Below are 22,452 nucleotides of genomic sequence, written 5' to 3'. Positions count from 1 at the left end.
AAGATTCAGATTATATTTCAATATAGTATTGCTGCAGAACTGTAGCAAATCACTGTCATCTTCAGTTTGTATTATGTTAGATTTGAACAGTTCTGAAAAGGGAATGTAAACATGCAAACAGAGTTTTGCTGGAGTTTGTGTTTGAGTGTGAAATGAATCCATGTAATCTGATAGTTATTATTTACTGTTTTTCATGCCATTTTTGCGAATGATTTGCTAACGTTCCCATTAAGTTAACATTATTTCTGAATGTTCTCTGAACATTCAAAATGTCCAGTTTTTAAATGTAAATAAAATAATGTGGTAATGTGAACGTTGAGGAAACATCCCATTTCATCATTTTTTCAATTATGGGAACGTTACTTTTGAATGTTCTCTGAAACAAGTAGTAACATTTAAAAAACGTTACATGAACGTCCAACTGAAACATTTCAGGAAAAAACTCCATGAATAATGTACGAATAATGTTTTTGTGGTAACGTTTTGAGAACATTATTAAAGCCCAGATAACTTCATCATTTCAATGAGTGGAATGAGTTGATGAACGTTTGACTGGAGGCACGTGAACTTGTGAAATCGTGTGATTTGCCGCATCACAGCATTTATCACTGCAAACACATGATCATATGATCAAATTAACAAATGAAATTCAAGTTTCATGAAATGAAGTTGTGAAGTCGTCTGCTCTGAAGTGTCTCTACAGCAACGTGACCACAGCGACAGATTCACACTGTACTCTGATGACATGTAAACTCTAGTTTGCACTGTTAAAGATGAGCACATTGCTGTACCCACAGTGACCACAAGAAGGCGTCAGTCTCTCCTCATGTCACTGTGGATCAGTGCTCACCACACACACACACACACACACACACACACACACATGCAGCCAAAAATAATCCAGTGAAACACGCTAAGATCCGACCCGAGGCTTCTGAACATAAATCTACCGATGATCTTCACCTTTAAAATATCCAATGACAAACATGAGTAAAGCTTTCCTTTAAAATGATCAATTTCTCTTCTAAAACTACAGATGTTTAATATATTTACACACAAACTCAGACTGACTCAAATCTATTGATTCTTCAATATTGTCCAATAAGAGGACAAAGCCATAAAGCAAGTTTAAACGTCTCAATGAACATCAAATAAAGAAAATGACCATCCATTGAAGGGAAAACAGCAGCACAAACATCAGTAAGTATATTAAATTCAATTCATCAATATTATATTTAGTGCTGTTGGTTGGTTTGTGTCTCTAACGCCAAATGAACACAGTAAAGGAGGCAGAGAAGAGCTTCTCAAGTGGCAACTGGCCGTCTTTACAGACTGTTTAATGCTGCTCAGATATGGCATCAATGCATTTACACAGCAGTTTTAATAGTATACTTTTACACTCGGGGCTGAGGTGGGTCAGAGCAGGCATACTTTAGTCTGGTTTTTATGCAGCATTAGGTTTTACACAGAATTCTGAGCAGACAGCCTTAAATCAGAAGTATAAAGATGCCTTAAACATTCATCCAGTTTGATCAAAAGACAAACCAGTGTGATTATCTCAACATTTCAAAAGATGACGTCCTCAGGTCAAATACTGAGAAATTACTATCTTTTCTATCAATATGAACTGTTCAGTTACTTCTCATCGTGTAAATAATCACTAACAATCTTGACCAGAGCAGATTCCTGATGTTCACTTTTATAGAAATATCCTCCTTAAAATACAACACAAGCATACTGATAAGAAACAGACTTCAGCAGGAATTACCCGATGTGTTTATAACGGATTTGTGTCTAGCTGGCAGATGAATAAACGGATGCAGTGATTGATGTGCTGCGCTCTGAGGATTCAGCGCGTCTGAAAGCCACACCTGTGTGTGTTTACGGGTCCAGCTGGAGCCGCTGGGAAGCTTTGGCCGCGTTCCGTCCGTCCGGCTCCAGCCGAGAGCGTCTGCACCTGCTGCTCTGCCATTCGTCTGTCTGTCCATCGCTCTCGGCCCGTCCTGTACGCTAACTTTGTGCTTGCTGAGCAGCAGAGGCCTGATGTCATGTTTTCCGCCCATCGTCTCAGGCCTCGTCTAGTTCATACAACACTGTGAAACAATAACTGCAGTCATAATGCGTGGTGCTCCAACGTTACTATTCCTGAAGAGAGGCATGAACCAAGAGTCTACGGTTTTTCCATTAGTTTGATGCACCTGGCTTCAACTTCAATGATGCTCCAGGCCTTGAGCGTGCTAGTAACTCGACCGCATGGAAATATTATACAATATGATATTTGAACGCTGTAGCAACCGCATCCTCTTTAACACGCCACGGTCTGACAGCGGTGCAGCTTCACAACATGGAAAGTCCATTAGAGAACAAAATACACACAAAACATGCACAACTTTAACGGTATGACACTGATTAAGTTCGAGTCTATCTGTGCATCGAAGCGCATGCGGTGCTGCGGGACACACAGCTGTCTTTTAAATCGTGGGAACACATCAGAACGCCCACGCGACGGTCCCTCCTCGTCCTCTCGGTTACCGGCACACATGGCCTGCCAATAAGGGAAACGCATCATTCATCTGTCACAGCCAAGCGTTTCTAAAAATACAGCGGACTAAACCCCAGTGACTCACGCAGTGACCCTGATGGGTAAACCAGTCGACCTGACACGGCTGAGATGATAAACCACAGCAAATCAACACAGAGCGCAAACAAACACACACAATCCGCTCTGGACTGCAAGTAGAGAGTGTTTCTACACACACAACATGAACACAGAACACACACTGAACTCTAAGGCGAGATGGTGATTAGGGTAAAAATTGAACTAATACACATCACCATACTTCCCTAGTTATTTCATTACTTTAAGAATTACACACATTTGTTTGTATTACAAGTTTTCTGAAATGTTATGTTTGAATATGCAAAGTATGCATTATCTAATTAAATATACACATATTGTATTTGGATTTATTTCAGATAAATCTGAACACTGAATAACAACACTCTTGTTTAATTTTGTTGACATGTTAGAGTTAAAGGTTTTTACAGAAGGGATTTTGGATTTCTCTTTTTATCACTCCATAAATCAGAAAATACTGTCAACAGACAGAAAAATACATATTCGCTGTGTTTTTAGGAATAAAATGTTAAATAAATATGAGGTGAATGAGATATAAACAAACCCCTCAGTAAAAACTTTCAGAATATAGCCAGGAATAAAACTGTAAATTTTGGTGTGTGTAAGTGCTGCTGAAGTGGAGATAAAAACTTTTAAAGATATATAGTGCAAATGAAATCTAGACGCAAATACTAGATAAAGTGCAATAAAATAAACTCTTAAAAGTGTTTAAAAGTCAAAAACACATTACTAACTTGCAAAAACACATTAATTAATTAAAAAAAGACAAATAGCCTAAAATTTCCATTAAAACACTTTAAAAATGTCACTTTTCAATTCAGTTAGATGTCTTACAGGCTGACAATAACAGAATTTAAAAAATTACCTATTTGGGTGAATATTCCATTTATTTTCGCTTAAAATAAATAATCAAGCCTATTTGAGGAACATTAGAATATAATTTGATTGCATTCGTCCATGAATGAGCTCAGATCTTCATCATATGGTTTGTTATATCGACACATGCACAATAAAAACTTCAGCACAAGATGTTATGATTCATGCCAACAGATGGACTCTGATATTTCATGAAATGACTGATCTCAGATCTAATGATCCTGTTCATCATATCAAGCCATATGACATAACGCAGCATTCATAAAAGGTTTATGAATCGGATCAGCTCACGTGCTCCGCGCTCGTCTTCTCATCCTGCAATCAAACTCCAAACATGCATTTCTGATTCAACGGCGTCAGAGTTCATCATTAGTTTGGTCTGTTGGCTCATGCATCTTGGCCCTAAACACAATGATGTAAGAACTACATCATACACTCATGACTAAAATGCATGTGGCCAAGCAGAGAAGGAAATTAAGACCAAAACAGGGGGAAGGAGAGAAAACAAACTAGAGAGGACTAAGAAGCAAGGAAAGAGGGCATACTTTTCGCAACGGCGACTCAGCCAACCGGACTTTCTTGGGAGATATCTGTGAAGAGAGCAAGAGAATTAATTTCCGTGTATCCCTCTTCAGAGATATCTCCTACAGTACAGCTACATCTCCTGAAGGTGCCAGTGCTGCAGCCGCCCAACTCCCGCGCTAACTAACCTGGCTAGTGTCCGATCACACACCACTACAGCGTCAATGGAACGGTTTATTTCTAATAAACTGTTGTTAAATTGTATACATTCATGATTCATGATGTATTTTGATTACAAAAATCTAATTTAACAATTAAAGGGGGGGGGGGGGGGGGGGGTTAAAGTCTTTTTTTATTAAAACTTTTTTTTATATTGTATATGTTCCATAAATTCATTTAAATAAACACTTTCTGATTAGAAAAAATTTATTAATTTAACAATTAAAACAGAATGCAGAAAAATTTAAATGGGAAAGCAAATGGAATCTAGAACAATTAAAACTAACATAATAATAATAACAATAATAATAATAAAAATCCAGAAAATTAAAATGTGAAAAACTGGAATTTGAGGTTTGTGTTTTCAGCTTCATTATTCACTGTCGGTGTCGCTCCAGAAGCACATGCTGAACTGAATCAAAAGTCAAAAGAGAAAATCTGAAGAATCTGTTCAATGTGGTCATGACTGTCGAACTCTAAACCGGACTAAACCGGACTAATACACCACAAACACATCATGAAAGTATAGAATAACACATAAGCACATATGAACGACCTCCATGATACTATGCTGCATTATGGTTTATTTAGTCCTTTTCAGAGTTTGACAGTCATGACCTCTGACCTCTCAGAATCTCTCTTTCAGTTCAGAGTGAATGATGACAGACTGTTCATTTCTGGCAGAATTTACCCTGTTTTAGAAGCATGTGGATCATTGAGAAACGAGACGCTCTGATAGCTGAGATCAGCATATAAACATGTTTTATCAGCACGTGTGTTCTGGGATTCGAAACTGTGACTGTAGTGTTGCCAGCGCCATGATTCCTGTAGCTTATGGCGATAATAACGCCAAGGTCATGGGTTCAATTCCCAGGGAATGCATGAACTGATAAAACGTATACCTTGCAATGTAATTGCTTTGGATAAAAGCCTTTCCTAAATGCACAAATGTAAATGTTGGGCTTATATGTACATCAGCATGACACGGTGCAAAATATTAATCTATTAAACTCATCTGTGTAACTAAAGACTGAAGTGCTGGAGTTTGTTGAGCTCACGTCAGGCAGCGTCCCACTAGTCAGCTTCATTTATGTAACAGCTGGAGGATCAGAGCGTGTCGGGACGTCTAGTCTGTAGTTTGGCTAGTGAGACGCTGCGGTGACACCGGACACAAACAGGAGACGAGAGGTGAAGAAACAGCACAGACTGAGCTAACGGGACAGGAGAGAGGCGACACTGGCACTTTATCCCCAAACACACACACATATATATACACATCATAAACACATGAAACATCTCAAGCACAGTTCTGGAGAGGAAACTGGGAAGATCCCGCTGAAAAGAGCCGTTCACAGCGCAATGAGAGGTTTGCAGCCTGTGACAGCAGCTCTTTTCAGCAGAGAATCAGCAGCTCTGGAGCTCCGGCTGGACGAGAAACAGCGACTGACGAGCGTCTGCTGCTCGTTTAGAACCAAAAAACATGATGATCCTCATGCAAACATTTATATTGATTTACAGATTCATATAGGCGTCTATATAGATTCTTGATTACCTATGTGATAAATATGATAAATATATCAATATATTATTTGGAAAATATTGAGTGTCTATTAAGTTACATTATTATTATTATTTTGTATACTCATTCTACTGTTCTGTTAGATGTAATATTTATTTATTTTTTTATATTTAATTTTTTCATTTTTTATTTAATTATTTATTTAAAATCTAATATTTATTTTAATACATTTTAAAATTTTATTCTAATCATTTTTTTGTTTATTTTAAATCACATATTTATTTGAATTTAATGTTTATTTTAATCATGTTTTATTTTTTTTATATTTTAATCATTTTTATTTGTTTGTTTGTTTATTTTAATCTCATTTTATTTATTTATTTTATTCACATTTTTATTTATTTACTTAACATTTTTATTTATATTTTAGATATATATTTATTAATTCACATTTTTATTCATTTATTTAAATCTGAAATAATTTATTTAATCACATTTTTATTTATTTACTTAATAACATTTTATTTATTTATTTAAATTTTTTATTTATTTGCTTAACATTTTTATTTATTTATTTATTTATTTATATATATATATATATATATATATATATATATATATATATATATATATGTTTATTTATTTTAATCACATTTTTATTTGTTTGTTTGTTTATTTTAATCTCATTTTATTTTTTTTTTTCACATTTTTATTTATTTACTTAATAACATTTTTATTTATATTTTAGATATATATTTATTAATTCACATTTTTATTCATTTATTTAAATCAGAAATAATTTATTTAATCACATTTTTATTTAAATCTAATGTTTATTTATATATTTTAATCACATTTTTATTTATTTACTTAATAACATTTTATTTATTTATTTAATTTTTTTATTTATTTGCTTAACATTTTTATTTATATATATATATATATATATTCACATTTTTATTTCTTTATTTAAATCAGAAATAATTTATTTAATAACGTTTTTATTTAAATAGAATGTTTATTTATTTTAATCACATTTTTTAAATAATTTTTATTTAAACCTAATGTGTATTTATTTATTTGAATCTTTTTAATCACATATTTTTTATTCATTTATTTATTTTTATATTTTATATACAGTGTTTTGAACAGAGCTCATTTACTCTAATAATCGTCTCTAAAACGAACCAGCGTGGAAGGACAAGAGCTGCCGACAGTCGAGAGAGAAACAGGAAGTGCGAGGCTGGAACAGGAAGTGATGCGTGCGGTACCTTCATGGGGGCGAGCTGTATGGGCGTGATGTAGGACGGGTCCACCATGGGTTTGGGCCGGTTGGCCGTGTCGGCCAGCAGACTCTGCCATTGCTGCGGTAGGCCGGTGAACTTCTGCTCGTGCGGGTCGAAGCCCGTGTGGACGCGGTGCTCGAAGTTGGAAGGGGCCGAAATCTCCAGCCTCTTCTTCTTCTTTCCAAACATGTTGGAAAAGCTGGAAAAACCTGAAACAGCAGAGAGAGGGGAAGACTTTTAGACTGAATCAAATTCATTTCATAACACAGTTACTGAACTGAACTGAATCAACATTAAACTGAATTGATTTGATAATTGATGAACTTTGCAACATGAACACTTAATGATCTGAACTGAACTGTCTTCTGTAGAGCTGCTTTACAGCTGAATCTGAACGCGTCTCATATTTGATGAACTTTGTGATTCTGATATTTTGCTAAAACACTACAGAAATAAATGAGACTCAACTGACGTTCGGACGCTTCGCTCTCATTATTCTCAGTGATTCTTTTCACAAATACTGACAAGATGCAGAAACACTTCACTACTACTTCAATAAAGAAGTGGATCATTTCTTCCACATTACATGAAATAAGGTCACATGGTCCTAAAACAGGCTTCATTTTCTTTATGACTAATATCCTTTCATTATTTTGTTCTTCAGGTTTCAGCAGCTTTATGTTCATGTGTCTCTCTCTCTCACACACACACACACACACACACACGCTGACACAGCAGATTCTTCACACGCCGCTCAGAATAACATCAGTTCTCTCACACACGCTGTCAGTCAGCAGAACTCACTCACATCTCAGGAGTTTCTGAAGAGAACACATGAGCTCCACAGTCTCAGAAGATCTCAGCAGTGTCTCATTCACTCTAAACTCAGAGATCTCAATCGTTTCTCATCAGATGATCAGAGCTGCTCCACACTAAATGTGTTTCTTTTTCTGGTTTCCATTTTAATGCGTTCATTCATTTTAAATGCATGACTAATTTACTGCATTTATAAAACTTTAACCATTCAATAAATTATTAAAATTTTTAAAACAATAATGAAATCCATTAAATCTTTTTTAATATTTTTAGGGCAAACTCTGTTTTCATTTTTCTTGATCTTGTGTTTTATGATTTAATACAAATGTATTAACTGTTTGTATACTTCATACAATTCATATACTTAATTTAACACATCTTTTAAAATGTAACCAAAGGAAAATACTAATAACAATTATCATTATCATTATTATTATTATTATTATTGCTACTATTATTTCAGAAGAAACGTGAGATCCGTCACTGAAAGCGGCACACATCCGCTGTAAGGTCTGCAGGGATTGGAGGGATTGTGGGCCGGTGGGCGTCAGCAGCTGTGACCCTGATGACCCTGTGACCTACATCAGGACGGACAGATCGAAAATGGGATTACAAAGACTAGAGGAAGCTTACAGCGTCCTGGGACAGACGGGTACAGGAGACGTCACTGGCCTTCAGACAACACGACAGACTCGAGCACAGTGATTCACAACGACTCAGTGATTCACATCATTCACAGCGATTCACAACGACTCAGTGATTCACATCATTCACAGCGATTCACAGCGACTCAGTGATTCACATCATTCACAGCGATTCACAGCGACTCAGTGATTCACATCATTCACAGCGATTCACAGTGATTCACATCATTCACAGCGATTCACAACGACTCAGTGATTCACATCATTCACAGCGATTCACAGTGATTCACATCATTCACAGCGATTCACAACGACTCAGTGATTCACATCATTCACAGCGATTCACAGCGACTCAGTGATTCACATCATTCACAGCGATTCACAGCGATTCACATCATTCACAGTGATTCACAGTGACTCACAGTGATTCACATCATTCACAGAGATTCACAACGACTCAGTGATTCACACCATTCACAGCGATTCACAGTGATTCACATCATTCACAGCGATTCACAGTGATTCACATCATTCACAGCGATTCACAGCGATTCACATCATTCACAGTGATTCACAGTGACTCACAGTGATTCACATCATTCACAGTGATTCACAGCGATTCACAGTGATTCACATCATTCACAGTGATTCACAGCGACTCACAGTGATTCACATCATTCACAGTGATTCACAGCGATTCAAATCATTCACAGTGATTCACAGCGACTGACAGTGATTCACATCATTCACAGTGATTCACATCATTTGCAGCAATTCAAATCATTCACAGTCATTCACAGTGATTCACAGCGACTCACTGTGATTCACATCATTCACTGTGATTCACATCATTCACAGTGATTCACATCATTCACAGTGATTCACAGCGACTCACTGTGATTCACATCATTCACAGTGATTCACATCATTCACAGCATTCACAACGATTCAAAATGACTCAGTGATTCACATCATTCACAGTGATTCACAGTGATTCACATCATTCACAGCGATTCACAACGACTCAGTGATTCACATCATTCACAGCGATTCACATCATTCACAGTGATTCACAGTGACTCACAGTGATTCACATCATTCACAGCGATTCACAACGACTCAGTGATTCACACCATTCACAGCGATTCACAGTGATTCACATCATTCACAGTGATTCACAGCGATTCACAGCGATTCACATCATTCACAGTGATTCACAGTGACTCACAGTGATTCACATCATTCACAGTGATTCACATCATTCACAGTGATTCACAGCGATTCACAGTGATTCACATCATTCACAGTGATTCACAGCGACTGACAGTGATTCACATCATTCACAGCGACTCACATCATTCACAGTGATTCACATCATTCACAGTGATTCACAGCGACTCGCTGTGATTCACATAATTCACAGTGATTCACAGCGACTCACTGTGATTCACATCATTCACAGTGATTCACATCATTCACAGAATTCACAACGATTCAAAATGACTCAGTGATTCACATCATTCACAGTGATTCACAGCGATTCAAATCATTCACAGTGATTCACAGCGACTGACAGTGATTCACATCATTCACAGTGATTCACATCATTTGCAGCAATTCAAATCATTCACAGTCATTCACAGTGATTCACAGCGACTCACTGTGATTCACATCATTCACTGTGATTCACATCATTCACAGTGATTCACATCATTCACAGTGATTCACAGCGACTCAATGTGATTCACATCATTCACAGTGATTCACATCATTCACAGCATTCACAACGATTCAAAATGACTCAGTGATTCACATCATTCACAGTGATTCACAGTGATTCACATCATTCACAGCGATTCACAACGACTCAGTGATTCACATCATTCACAGCGATTCACATCATTCACAGTGATTCACAGTGACTCACAGTGATTCACATCATTCACAGCGATTCACAACGACTCAGTGATTCACACCATTCACAGCGATTCACAGTGATTCACATCATTCACAGTGATTCACAGCGATTCACAGCGATTCACATCATTCACAGTGATTCACAGTGACTCACAGTGATTCACATCATTCACAGTGATTCACATCATTCACAGTGATTCACAGCGATTCACAGTGATTCACATCATTCACAGTGATTCACAGCGACTGACAGTGATTCACATCATTCACAGCGACTCACATCATTCACAGTGATTCACATCATTCACAGTGATTCACAGCGACTCGCTGTGATTCACATAATTCACAGTGATTCACAGCGACTCACTGTGATTCACATCATTCACAGTGATTCACATCATTCACAGAATTCACAACGATTCAAAATGACTCAGTGATTCACATCATTCACAGTGATTCACAGCGATTCAAATCATTCACAGTGATTCACAGCGACTCACAGTGATTCACATCATTCACAGTGATTCACATCATTCACAGTGATTCACAGCGACTCACAGTGATTCACATCATTCACAGTGATTCACATCATTCACAGTGATTCACAGCGACTCACAGTGATTCACATCATTCACAGTGATTCGCAGCGATTCAAATCATTCACAGTGATTCACAGCGACTCACTGTGATTCACATCATTCACAGTGATTCACATCATTCACAGTGATTCACAGCGACTCACAGTGATTCACATCATTCACAGCATTCACAACGATTCAAAATGACTCAGTGATTCACATCATTCACAGCGATTCACAGCATTCACAGCGACTCACAGTGATTCATATCATTCACAGCGATTCACAGCGACTCACAGTGATTCACATCATTCACAGTGATTCACAGCGATTCAAATCATTCACAGTGATTCACAGCGACTCACAGTGATTCACATCATTCACAGTGATTCACAGCGATTCAAATCATTCACAGTGATTCACAGCGACTCACAGTGATTCACATCATTCACAGTGATTCACAGCGACTGACAGTGATTCACATCATTCACAGTGATTCACAGCGATTCAAATCATTCACAATGATTCACATCATTCACAGCGATTCACAGCGACTCATAGTGATTCACATCATTCACAGTGATTCACAGCGATTCAAATCATTCACAGTGATTTACAGCGACTCACAGTGATTCACATCATTCACAGTGATTCACATCATTCACAGTGATTCACATCATTCACAGTGATTCATAGCGACTCATAGTGATTCACTCACAGACTGTCCTGACATCAGACCAGCAAAACACAAACATACAAATCTTCACATGAGCAGAGAAATGAAAAACTGGATGGAGTTTTCAGCTGATTCACCGTCAGGAAAAACACCACGAGATCCAGAAGATTCAGTCACAACAAAAGTGACTGTGTGACAGACTCAAACATCATTCATTCAGAATCTGAGATCTGATTGGATCAGACGCATATGAAGCCGCTGTTAAATAATCAATGACAAATGAAAGATGAATTTTATATGATTGTTGTGACCCAAAACACCTTACAGTCAGACTGATGAATTATATTAATATGGCATAGCAACCACATCCTGACAACCAGCCAGAACACCCTAGCAACCATATATCAACATCCTGACAACCGTCCAGAACACCCTAGCAACCACATAGCAACATCCTGACAACCGTCCAGAACACACAAGCAGCAACTGCAGAGCAAAACTCACACGTTCAAAATGCAAATATTTAGTAAACATCACTAACCCTAGTTTTATAAACACAGTTACTGCAGTGATGATGAAATCCACTGCTTTAAGAGTGAAACGTGTAATTTCTGTGAGCTGGACAAATAAAGACTAGTTTCTCAAACCTTCTGCTGCCCGTCTGCCATTGGTCAGTCAGACAGATAGTCCCGCCCCATAATCACATGACTGAGTTGGGACGTCATTTTGTTCAGGATTCTTTGATGAATATGAAGTTCAAAAGAGCAGCATCTATTTGAAATAGAATCTTTTGTAACATTATTAATGTCTTTACTGTCACTCTTTATTAATTTAATGTGTCCTTGATGAATAAAAGTAGTAATTTCTTCCAAAAATACAAAAAATCTTACTGGCCCCAAACTTTTGAAAACACACACACACACACACACACTGTGTATATATATATATATAAAACCTAAGCATAGGTTTCTAAAACACTCCTTCCAGTGACACCTGCTATTGGTCAGTCAGACAGATAGCCCCGCCCCAAACTCACGTGATTGGTCGAGTCAGAAGTTGAGATGTCTGGCCGCACAAACAAACAGTTGTGAAAGCGTGTTTGACTCTTCAGTGACTCTGAACATGAAACTGACACTATCTGCACCTCTGAACGTCGCAGCAGCTGTTCTCCAGCAGCTCTTCTCATCTGTCTTCAGCTGATGTGTCCATCTGAACAATGAGCCAGTGTCCGCAGTGACAGTCGGCACCGGTCGCCCCGCGGCCCGAGTGACCGTCAGCAGCGCTGTCTGTCCTCACACCATCTGTCACCGTACGTTTCCCGCACAAACGCAGGTCCTGGACCTTCCCCAGCTTCCTGCCGACTGAACACGCCCGCGGCTATTTTCAGCAGCCGTGCACAAATGCGACAGAGATACGGTTGCATTCCACACACGCCTGCTGCACTCGTGCCGTGACCCGACCGAACCCACACACTTCAGACTCGCTGACTGACAGCAGAACAGCTCAACGGCAGAACCGGCTCCAATACATAAATATTTTGGGATGTGCCACACTGGAAGTTGGTCAGGAGAACTGGGTGAAAAGTGACCCAAGTATTGAGAAATGTGTCAAAAAATCTCATCTGATGCTGATGATGTCAGAAAGGCTCATGTGATTCACGAGAATCACGGCCGTCTGATTAATCTGTCGGCTCATGATGTGTTTTTGATTCAGGAGTTATATTGACTGTAAATCTGATGATGTGACAGTAATTCTGCTTGTTTTCTCATATTCTCTTCCATCTGCTCCAGATTCCTTCACTTCTTTTAAAGGGTCATGACATGAGAAATCAGATTTGACTTGATCTTTTGATATATAAGAGGTCTTTGTACCATTAAAACATCCTTCAAGTTCCATAGCTTAAAACGTCCTCCTCATTATAAACAAAGCATTTATTTAGCGTTTACTGACACGCCTAAAAGGAGCAGCACCTTAAAAACAGATTCAGTGCAGCAGATCGCATGTATTCATCTAATCTATGATCATGTGACGCATGCAGTCACTGCAAACATATGCACTGTATGGCAAGCTGTTTTGACTTTTATTCATTCTCAGGATATGAATTCTTGATATCAACAATAATCAACTAACAATCAACTAGTAAAAACTAGAATTCTTGATATCTGTAATTGTATTTTCACTAGTCACCACAGGCTGCCATTCAAATTCAATTGTTGATATCAAGAATTGATTTCTTACTAGTTAAAATTCAAGAAATCAGAAATACAGTTCTTACTAGTAAAAATAATTATTTTTATTATATCAGAATATATCAGAATATCAGAAATACAGAAACTGATTTGTGAAACTGGAATTTCAACTAGTAAGAAATCAATTCTTGATATCAACAATTGAATTTGAATGGCAGCCTATGGTGACATTTCATTAGTGAAAATACAATTACAGATATCAAGAATTAACATTGTTACTAGTGGAAATGTAATTCCTGATATCAAAAATTCATGTCCTGAGAATGAGTAAAAGTCAAAATGGCTTGCCATAGCACCGAATCTTCTGACTGAACTCACGTACCTGGAATCAGATTCATATTGGAGCAGATCCGGCCGCGTGTTCTTCTACTGAACTGAACCGAGAGCCAATCACGTTCCACATGGATGCTTCATCCACACGCGCTCGGATCGCTCTCAATGAGACCCAGCAAAACACCATCCTACTGTTTCTGTCGCACACAACGCCCGGATTCAGACACTTCCGCTAACTCAGACTCTCTCTCTCTCTCTCTCTCTCTCTCTGTCTGTCTCTCACACACACACACACACACACACACACACACAGATATTCTATATTTAATGATTTAATACACATTTATTTACTAAAATGGAGATAATCAAATAAATCAAATGATCACTATGCAAATAAACTTGAATTAAAATGAAATAAATTGAAATTTTAACAATTTAAGTGCTACTCAGTAATAAAAACACACTCAGATGAGTCACTGTTCATCATACAGTAACCAGCTAACAAAATATGTTCTAAGAACGTTTTGCTAATGTTCACATTAAGTTATGAAAAAATTATTTCTGAATGTTCTCTGAATTCTCAAAACCTCCAGTTTTAAAAAGTGTTTTCTTGGTTATGTGAACGTTAAGGAAACATTCCATTGTATCATTCTTCAAACATTATGGGAACGTTACTTTAGAATGTTATGAACGTTATGAAACAACTAGTAAGATTTAAAAAATTTTAGAGGAACATTAAAATAAAACATTTCAGAAAACAAAAACCGTTCCATGAATGACGTATACATTTTTTATGTATAAATGATGTTTTTGTGCTGTCACAGCTGGGTTGAAAGTAAAAGAGGAGAAATGGATCCAAGCGCAGCAGTGTTGAATTTATTTAACAGAATGAACGACGCACAACGCAACAATAACAGACCATGAACAGAACAAAACACAGGGCTTAAATACTCAGAACAAAGCCAATGAACAAAATGAACTGCAGGTGTGCAAAATAATCAAACAATGAAAAGCCATAGCAACGAAGTAAAAACTAGAACTAAAACGTGACAAATTCCACCAAAAACAGAACCAAACCCAGATAATCCCTAACATTACCCCCCATTAAGGAGGCGTAACCTCACATCTCATTAACAAAAACCACAAGAGTCCAACAGAAGAGGGCGGGAGGGGGCTTAGGTGGAGGACGTGAAACCAGCACACAGGACAGGCAGGGCCAGGGTGGAGACGAAGGTGGGAGTAACCAGGGTGGAACCCCCAGCAGCAAACCCAGGATGAAAGCCCAAGGCAGATTCGAGAGAGGAGCCACGGTGGTGGAGACCTGGGCAGAGCTGAAGACCTGACAGGTCCGAGCGACATCGAAGGTCCTGGAGGGCAGCAATGAGCAACCAAGGTGGAGCCAGGGTGCCAGAGGACTGAGGTGAAGGCGGAGCGACCAAGGAACAAGGGAAGCAGAAGCCCACCAGAGCCGAAGGGGTGGATGGGTGAAGCGCAGCTGAAGGGTTAGAGATTGACCAAGGTGAGCCGGAGGGACCAGGAAGACTGGTGGAGTCGTAGGGAGAACTGTCCTTGGTAGAGCCTAAGGGGCGAGGAGCCAAGCCGGAGCTGACTGCTCGACAAGCCGAGGTGGAGTTTCTGGGCCTGGAGGGACAGGGCAGAGCTATGTGGTCAACAATCCAAGGCTGGGCTAGCGAACCCTCAGATGGAGGCGAATCACTGGTGACCAGGGCAGGAGCCACAAGATCTTTGAGGAGGGGCTCGCTTTGCAACACTCTCTTTCTGTTGCTGGCAGCAGCCCCTCGAACCCCAGAATGGCGAGGAAGATATTTTTTATTTATATTTGGTGTAGAGAGCGTGGGTTGGACCCAGTTAACTGCCCAGTGGCTTCAGTGCTGGTGTTCCTCCAAGATCGCTTCTCTGCTGGTCTTACCCCGTCCACACTTCAGGTGTATGTGGCAGCAATTAAGCGTTAAGAGATGGACCTCTGTGGAGGCACCAGTTGGTCGTACGGTTCCTCTGTGGAGCATGGAAGATGAGGCCTGTGACTCATACCAGAGTCCCAGGCTGGGATCTGGCTGTGGTCCTCGAGGGGTTATCCCTGGCTCCCTTCGAACCACTTGAATCAGCGTCCGAGAAATATCTCACGCTAAAGATAGCTTTTTTGCTAGCCATTGCTAGGAGGGTGAAAGCAATCTTACATCCTAGATCTGGCTACGCCTTCTAAAGTGGCTCGGTCTACGATACTTCAGGCCTTCCATCCTCCATCAAATGTGTCGGCAGAACAAGAGCGACTTCATTTACTCTGTCCTGTTCGGGCCTTAGAGTTATATGTCCAGAGGTCTTCTCGCTGGAGAAACTCAGACCAATTATTACTATGCTTTGGGTCACCCAGGAAAGGATTCCCAGCCTCCAAGCATCAGTAATTGGATTGTTGAGGCAATTTCTTTGGCCTACCAGGTGCATAGTATGCCTTCACTTTTGTCTGTAAAGGCTCATTCGAGTAGAAGCGTCTTCTAAAGCCCTGCTCTCTGGGGTCTTTCTGCAGGAGACATGTGATGCGGAGGGCTGGGCCACTCCACATACGTTCATGAGACTTTATAGTCTGCATCTTCCTTCAATGCCAGGCACACAGGTGCTCTCATCTAACATCTGGACAGTTTCACACTAGGACAGGCATTACTTTCATGGCGCAGTGGGCACTGCGTTCCCCAAAGTGTCATCATTACGACGCAACGTTCCTCGAAAGGGAACATCTTGGTTTTCAACTGTAACCCGTTTTACACACCTTCGTATACCCGAGAGCGACTTGCTTCAGCCTATCAGAAACTGACGCTAATGTGTGCCGGCATCCCTTTATAGCTTCCGTGTACGCCGTCACATGCCACGTCACTGGTTAAGTCATGTTACGCAGCACCAATCTGGATTGGTCTAGTTTCACATGTGCTTCAGATGCTTACACGGCGAAGGCGTTCCCCAAAGTGTCGTCATTATGACACAGTTGTAACCCAAGACTATTTTTTTCCCTGTACAGAATTTTTTGTTCTGCACCATACCATATCTAAATGAATCTAAATGTAATCAATATCAGAAATGAATTGATTTGCAAGCTTGTGAACTGACACTATTGTATGAAAACTGAACTGAGCTGGACAATGACATCACTGTTTTCTGCAAACCTGCTTTAACTAATTTAATAATTGATTATCTTTACAACAGAACTGAATCAACACTGAACTGACTTCAGTTGAACAATGACACTGTTTTCTTTTAGAGCCGTTGTACACCCGAAATGAACTCTGTTTGAATCACTGAATCATTTTCCTGTAGAGCTGCTTTGAAACAATCTGCATTGTATAAAAGCGCTGTAGAAATGAAGATGACTTGACTTGAATCGAAATCGCATAAAAATCATGAAATGTGTGTCAATGCCCAGCCCTAACATTTACATGTACAGTCAGACGGAACAGGACTAACATTATAAAGAGTTCATTATATTAAAATATTTAATGTGACAGCTGAATGTAATACTGGAAAAACTAATGCTAATGTATGTCACAGCAGAAAAACATGATTTTATTTTGGGAGTTTTTGGGTAAATAATCCCATCATCACCTGCAGACACAAACAGCAGTTCCCATCAGCCTCAGGCGTGTGTTCAGGGTCACATGACTTCACCCGCTGCTCACTGACCTGATCAGATTTACTAGAGCGCTACTGGAGATCACTTCCTGCCTCTCACATCTGTTTCCTGTGTGTCATTCTTTCATCATCATCATCATCATCATCATCAGTGCTGTAATCACTCGCAGTAATATCTGCTCTTCTGCTCTTTCATGGAGCATTCGGCTATTTTTACCGCCGTTTAATTGAATATAACCCATCTGCCATGGGTAACTCGCCTGGAGTGTCAACACTCGTTCCGCTCCCAGTGTTTGGCCTACATACTGCACACACACACACACACACACACACACACACACACACACACACAGTGAGCAATTCATTTGTTACAGTATTTAATTTGTGTCAACGAATGGAACGTCTTGTAAAGTGTTACCAATCTGATTTTGTTACTACGGCACCTGTGGGACGTTTATATGTAAATGAGCTCTGTTATGATTGGCTACTGTGTTCACGTGTGGAATTAGTGGCCACACCCCCTGCTGCGACTGAGACACGAACATCTCACGGGTCTCTGACTTCAATCAACCGAGAGCCGCTGGTGTCGGTCACTCTTCTCCGTTCGTCCTCCAGTTTGAGTTCCTCACCACAAAATACATCAGAAGATTAGACAGTGAGATGCAGAGAAACAGAAAGAGATCAGAGTCACTCCAGCTTGAACTTCATACACCACTGTCATGATGTTCTGAAATTAACATTGCAAGCCAAGGTGGAACACATCAGCTGACATGTTAAATAATGCATCTGCATTATATATAAATAATGCCATTCCTGCTTCCTGAGCGGAAAAAACAGCGAGCGATAAAAACGCTTTTAAAACACAGTGATGCAAAATACAAAAGCATCTGAAGAGCAGAACATCTCCAGCGTGAAACACGATACAGACATGATGTCCCACATGTTTCTCTCCATCAATTCCCATGACTTTATGTTTGTCTTGGTGACGGACATGCTGCAGGGAGGAACTTCCTGAAGTCCGGAGGAAGTGACAGAGAGCAGCTCACTGAAGCTCCTCCTCCTGCATCCTGATTGGAAAAGGATTGATGATGACCAATCAGATCTGAGACAGCAGCTCCTCACAGTGACTGTAAAGCAGACTCATGAAGCCAGGAACAGGCCGGTTTCAGTGATCAGATCCTCACATCTTCTCATACTGTAGTCAGACTCCATCCATGTTTCCTGAAGCGCTTCACAGTGGGTGCAATTGCTATTTGAAGCACAAAACTGCTGGGAACGATTGTGACCTGCTGTGCTCATTGAGCAGCGCTGGAACTCTAACGATTCTTTAATTGTCTCTAAACTGATGCCACAGACCTCTTTACTCCTGCTCTGATGCACACGGATCACTACTGGAGACACTGAATCATTCACTGTGTTAGGGTTACACCTGTGTTTCTGAATCAGTTCATTCATCTCTGCCAACAACTGCTCCTCTATAAACTAGAGCTGCACGTTTAATCGTGTAAAGATGGCGATCTCAATTCAAACACCCATGCAATCTTATTCCTAAATGACAGTGATTCGTAATTCTTTGACAAGCACGATCACAGTGAACATTCAGATCTGTGTTCTGATCCAGAGGGAATAGATATGAAACAGCTTCACAAACAATCACACAGAATCATTATTTCTGTCTTACAATCATTCAGATGATCACAGAAGTACTGAGATAAAAGTTTACAGTTATAAACACTGATGTCTACAGTAGAGATCAAAAGAGTAAATCACCTTCTGAAAGAAACTTGATGCTTCAGATGTCTCATTACACCAGTAGGTGGAGACAAGTGTCTCAAGTGTTTGTCATTGAATAATTAATTCATGAGATTTGTTCTAAAATTCTGATTCATCCAGTAATGGAACAAGTGACGTCTTTATGAGTGAGTCATTGAATCATTCATCCAAGAAATTTGTTCAAAAACGCTGATTCATCCAGATATTGAAAACGGTGAACGCTGCATTCCATTCAGGAATAGGCTCATCCCTATGCCCTAATCCCTTCAAAGGGTTTACCCTCCAGAGGGAGAGCTTCGGAGGGATGAACGCGCCCCCAAAAAATAAGCTCTGAACGATGAGTAGATTGTGCAAGCTTAGCCTTTTGTTTATAAATTTTTGGTTTATCGCACCATATTGTTTATTGTGTCTAAGTATTTGAAACATTTGAATGGAAAGGTAGCTGTAAAGTACAATGTTGTTTTGACCATAATAATGTACCAAATCTAACTCGTATAAATATTACAATATTACAGTAGTATAGAAAAATACTACACACTTATAGGTAAAATCAAACCCATTCTGTGATGCCAAACAACTTCCCTGTGCAAAGGACCATGGGGGCCCAAAGTGTCCATCAGTTGTACTCTTCGAAATCCTTCATTCCAAAGGGCCTTTTAAGTGACCAGTTTTGAGCACTTCGGTTTGGAACGACCCTTCAATATGGCAGCCATGATTGTTTTCACTCCAAAGTGCCCTTCGGAGGGCGATATATTCCGTTTGGAACGCTCTGTATAAGTGAGTCATTGAATCATTCATTCAAGAGATTTGTTCAAAAACGCTGATTCATCCAGTAATGAAACAAGTGAAGTTTGTATGAGTGAGTCATTGAATCATTCACTCAAACCATTTAAAAATAATAATTCAATTTAATTGACTACGGCAAATGACACTTGGTCATAATGTGTTATTTTGTTTAGTAGTCTGTTCAGAATCATGATCTCTATTTTAAACAAAAAATCACGATTCTCAATTTCTCCAGAATCGTGCAGCTCTACTATAAACCCCAAAACGTACTTTCTCTATGTTTATGTTTAACCAAAAGCAAACAATTATTTTGCCTTCAAATCCTTCCTGAACCCCAGCAGGCCTCATTCATCTTTACATTAAGAGTTATAATAACACCGAAGCCAAGCAAAACTGTGTCACTAACAGACTGGAGAGCTCCGGTTTGGATCCAGCGATGTTTTCAGGCGACTGTGAAGAGTTCAGACGGACCTAACCCAGACATGCAAAACTGTCAAATATTATCCCTCTACTGTAATCATGTTGTAACATGTTCTACTTAACTCAATACATGAGGATAACTAATCATATAACATGAACTATATTAATATTATATCTGTATATCGCTGCCATATGAACGTTACTCTGACACACTCATCTCTGGCTGATAACAGAATATTTCCTAAAGCATTTTGCACAAAGCTGCTTTGAAATGATATGCATTGTGAAAAGAGCTATACTAATGAACTTCAGCTGTTTTTATCTATAATTAGTTCTAATAAGATGAAGTCATAAATGATCAAGCTGAGTGTTCAATGTCCACCAGCAACTCATTTGACCCCTAAAATAACAGCTGATTCTACCTAAAGTAGTCATTCTGAAGCATCCGCCTGACTTCAGACATTTAGACGTGACTCTTTAGTTTCCAATAATGCATGACTAAACACTGACAGATGGATTTGTTACTCATTATTTGTAATTTAAATATAGTTTGCATGGAATCAGATGCAGCGTTTGACTGATAGTTTGGCAGACAGAAGCTCATGAGCGCTGAGGAATCCACCACCGAACCTGACCTCCTCAGGTCAAATCAGCTCGCTTTACAGTGTGTAATGACATCATCACAAACACTGTAACATCATGGCTGCCAAAACATCATCATAACACTGTGGAAGACCATTTCAGCACATCAAGAAGAAAATCATGCTTTGGAAAATGGTAATTATAGCATGAAAAGCATTTTTTGTGATGTGTTGGAAATGGGCTTCCGTAGATCACAGCCAGTGCTGCTGCTGAAATGAGGGCATTATTAATGACACTGGAGAACACCTGCAGCAGCAACTACATGACAAACATCTGCATGACACACACACACACACACACACACATGAACATCGTTTTCTACACTCACGCATTAATCATGCAGGCGCGCGCCGCTGTCCTCGGTGCTGAACGCGGCTTGAGCGCGCGCGCGCGTCGGGAATCTGAGTGTCAGTGCTGCTCGAGTGTTGAAGCTCGTGCATGAGACTTGCAGCCCTGTTCTTATGCATTAGCAGAGAATCGCATCCAATCACACGGCTGCTTGTTGCTAGGAAAGACTCAGATGATGATCGCTCACCTACTGCCGCTGGGAAGCTCCTCACATGTCCTGGCACTGGTGTGCTCCACTTCTGTGGGAATGTTATGGAGGGAATTAAGATGTTATGTGGTTGTCCGTGCCATGTTATTCTCCGGGATTGACGCTGGAGACTGCGCGCTACATCCGGGCTGCTGGGAAATCACGGCACCTGACGGCAGACTGACTGACGCTACTATGGCGAAGGCTTGCATCTGAATATTCATGAGCCAAGCGTTCGCTTATTGGACGGGAGCAACGCGACGTCAGTGACAACGACTTAAAATTCAATACTGAAGACTTGGCCATTGGAAGGGAAGAGCGTGACGTCAGCGATGTCTAATTAATAATCATAAAAGAAACCAACGCGATTGCATTTACTTTAATCCATTTAACCTAATATTATATAAAATTGCAAAAAAGTTTTTGAAAATATACTCTGTATAT

At 39.6% G+C, this 22,452-nt stretch overlaps 1 protein-coding gene across 8 annotated transcripts in view; it reads right to left on the bottom strand.

Moving 5' to 3' along the window:
* The window catches only part of pak5 (p21 protein (Cdc42/Rac)-activated kinase 5), a 41,580-nt gene extending 19,440 nt beyond the window's left edge, over positions 1–22,140 (bottom strand). The window contains exons 1-4 of one of the 8 annotated variants that reach the window (XM_048207964.1): positions 12,728–13,562; positions 12,339–12,462; positions 7,046–7,269; positions 4,060–4,104 (exon numbers count right to left, since the gene is read on the bottom strand). In XM_048207964.1, the coding sequence (XP_048063921.1) occupies positions 4,060–4,104; positions 7,046–7,249 (249 nt within the window). In that variant the 5' untranslated portion in view covers positions 7,250–7,269; positions 12,339–12,462; positions 12,728–13,562. Of the gene's footprint in view, positions 1–1,871; positions 2,592–4,059; positions 4,105–7,045; positions 7,270–12,338; positions 12,463–12,727; positions 13,563–14,262; positions 14,407–21,801 lie in introns of those variants that run through there. The other 7 variants (XM_048207963.1, XM_048207961.1, XM_048207967.1 and 4 more) reach the window with 7 other exon arrangements.
* Between the last annotated feature and the right edge of the window lie 312 nt (positions 22,141–22,452).

The sequence above is a fragment of the Megalobrama amblycephala genome, linkage group LG11, assembly GCF_018812025.1.
Source record: "Megalobrama amblycephala isolate DHTTF-2021 linkage group LG11, ASM1881202v1, whole genome shotgun sequence".
Taxonomy (NCBI): Eukaryota; Metazoa; Chordata; class Actinopteri; order Cypriniformes; family Xenocyprididae; genus Megalobrama; species Megalobrama amblycephala.
The sequence above is the reverse complement of the archived record's forward strand: the minus strand, read 5'-3'. Positions and strand labels throughout refer to the sequence as shown.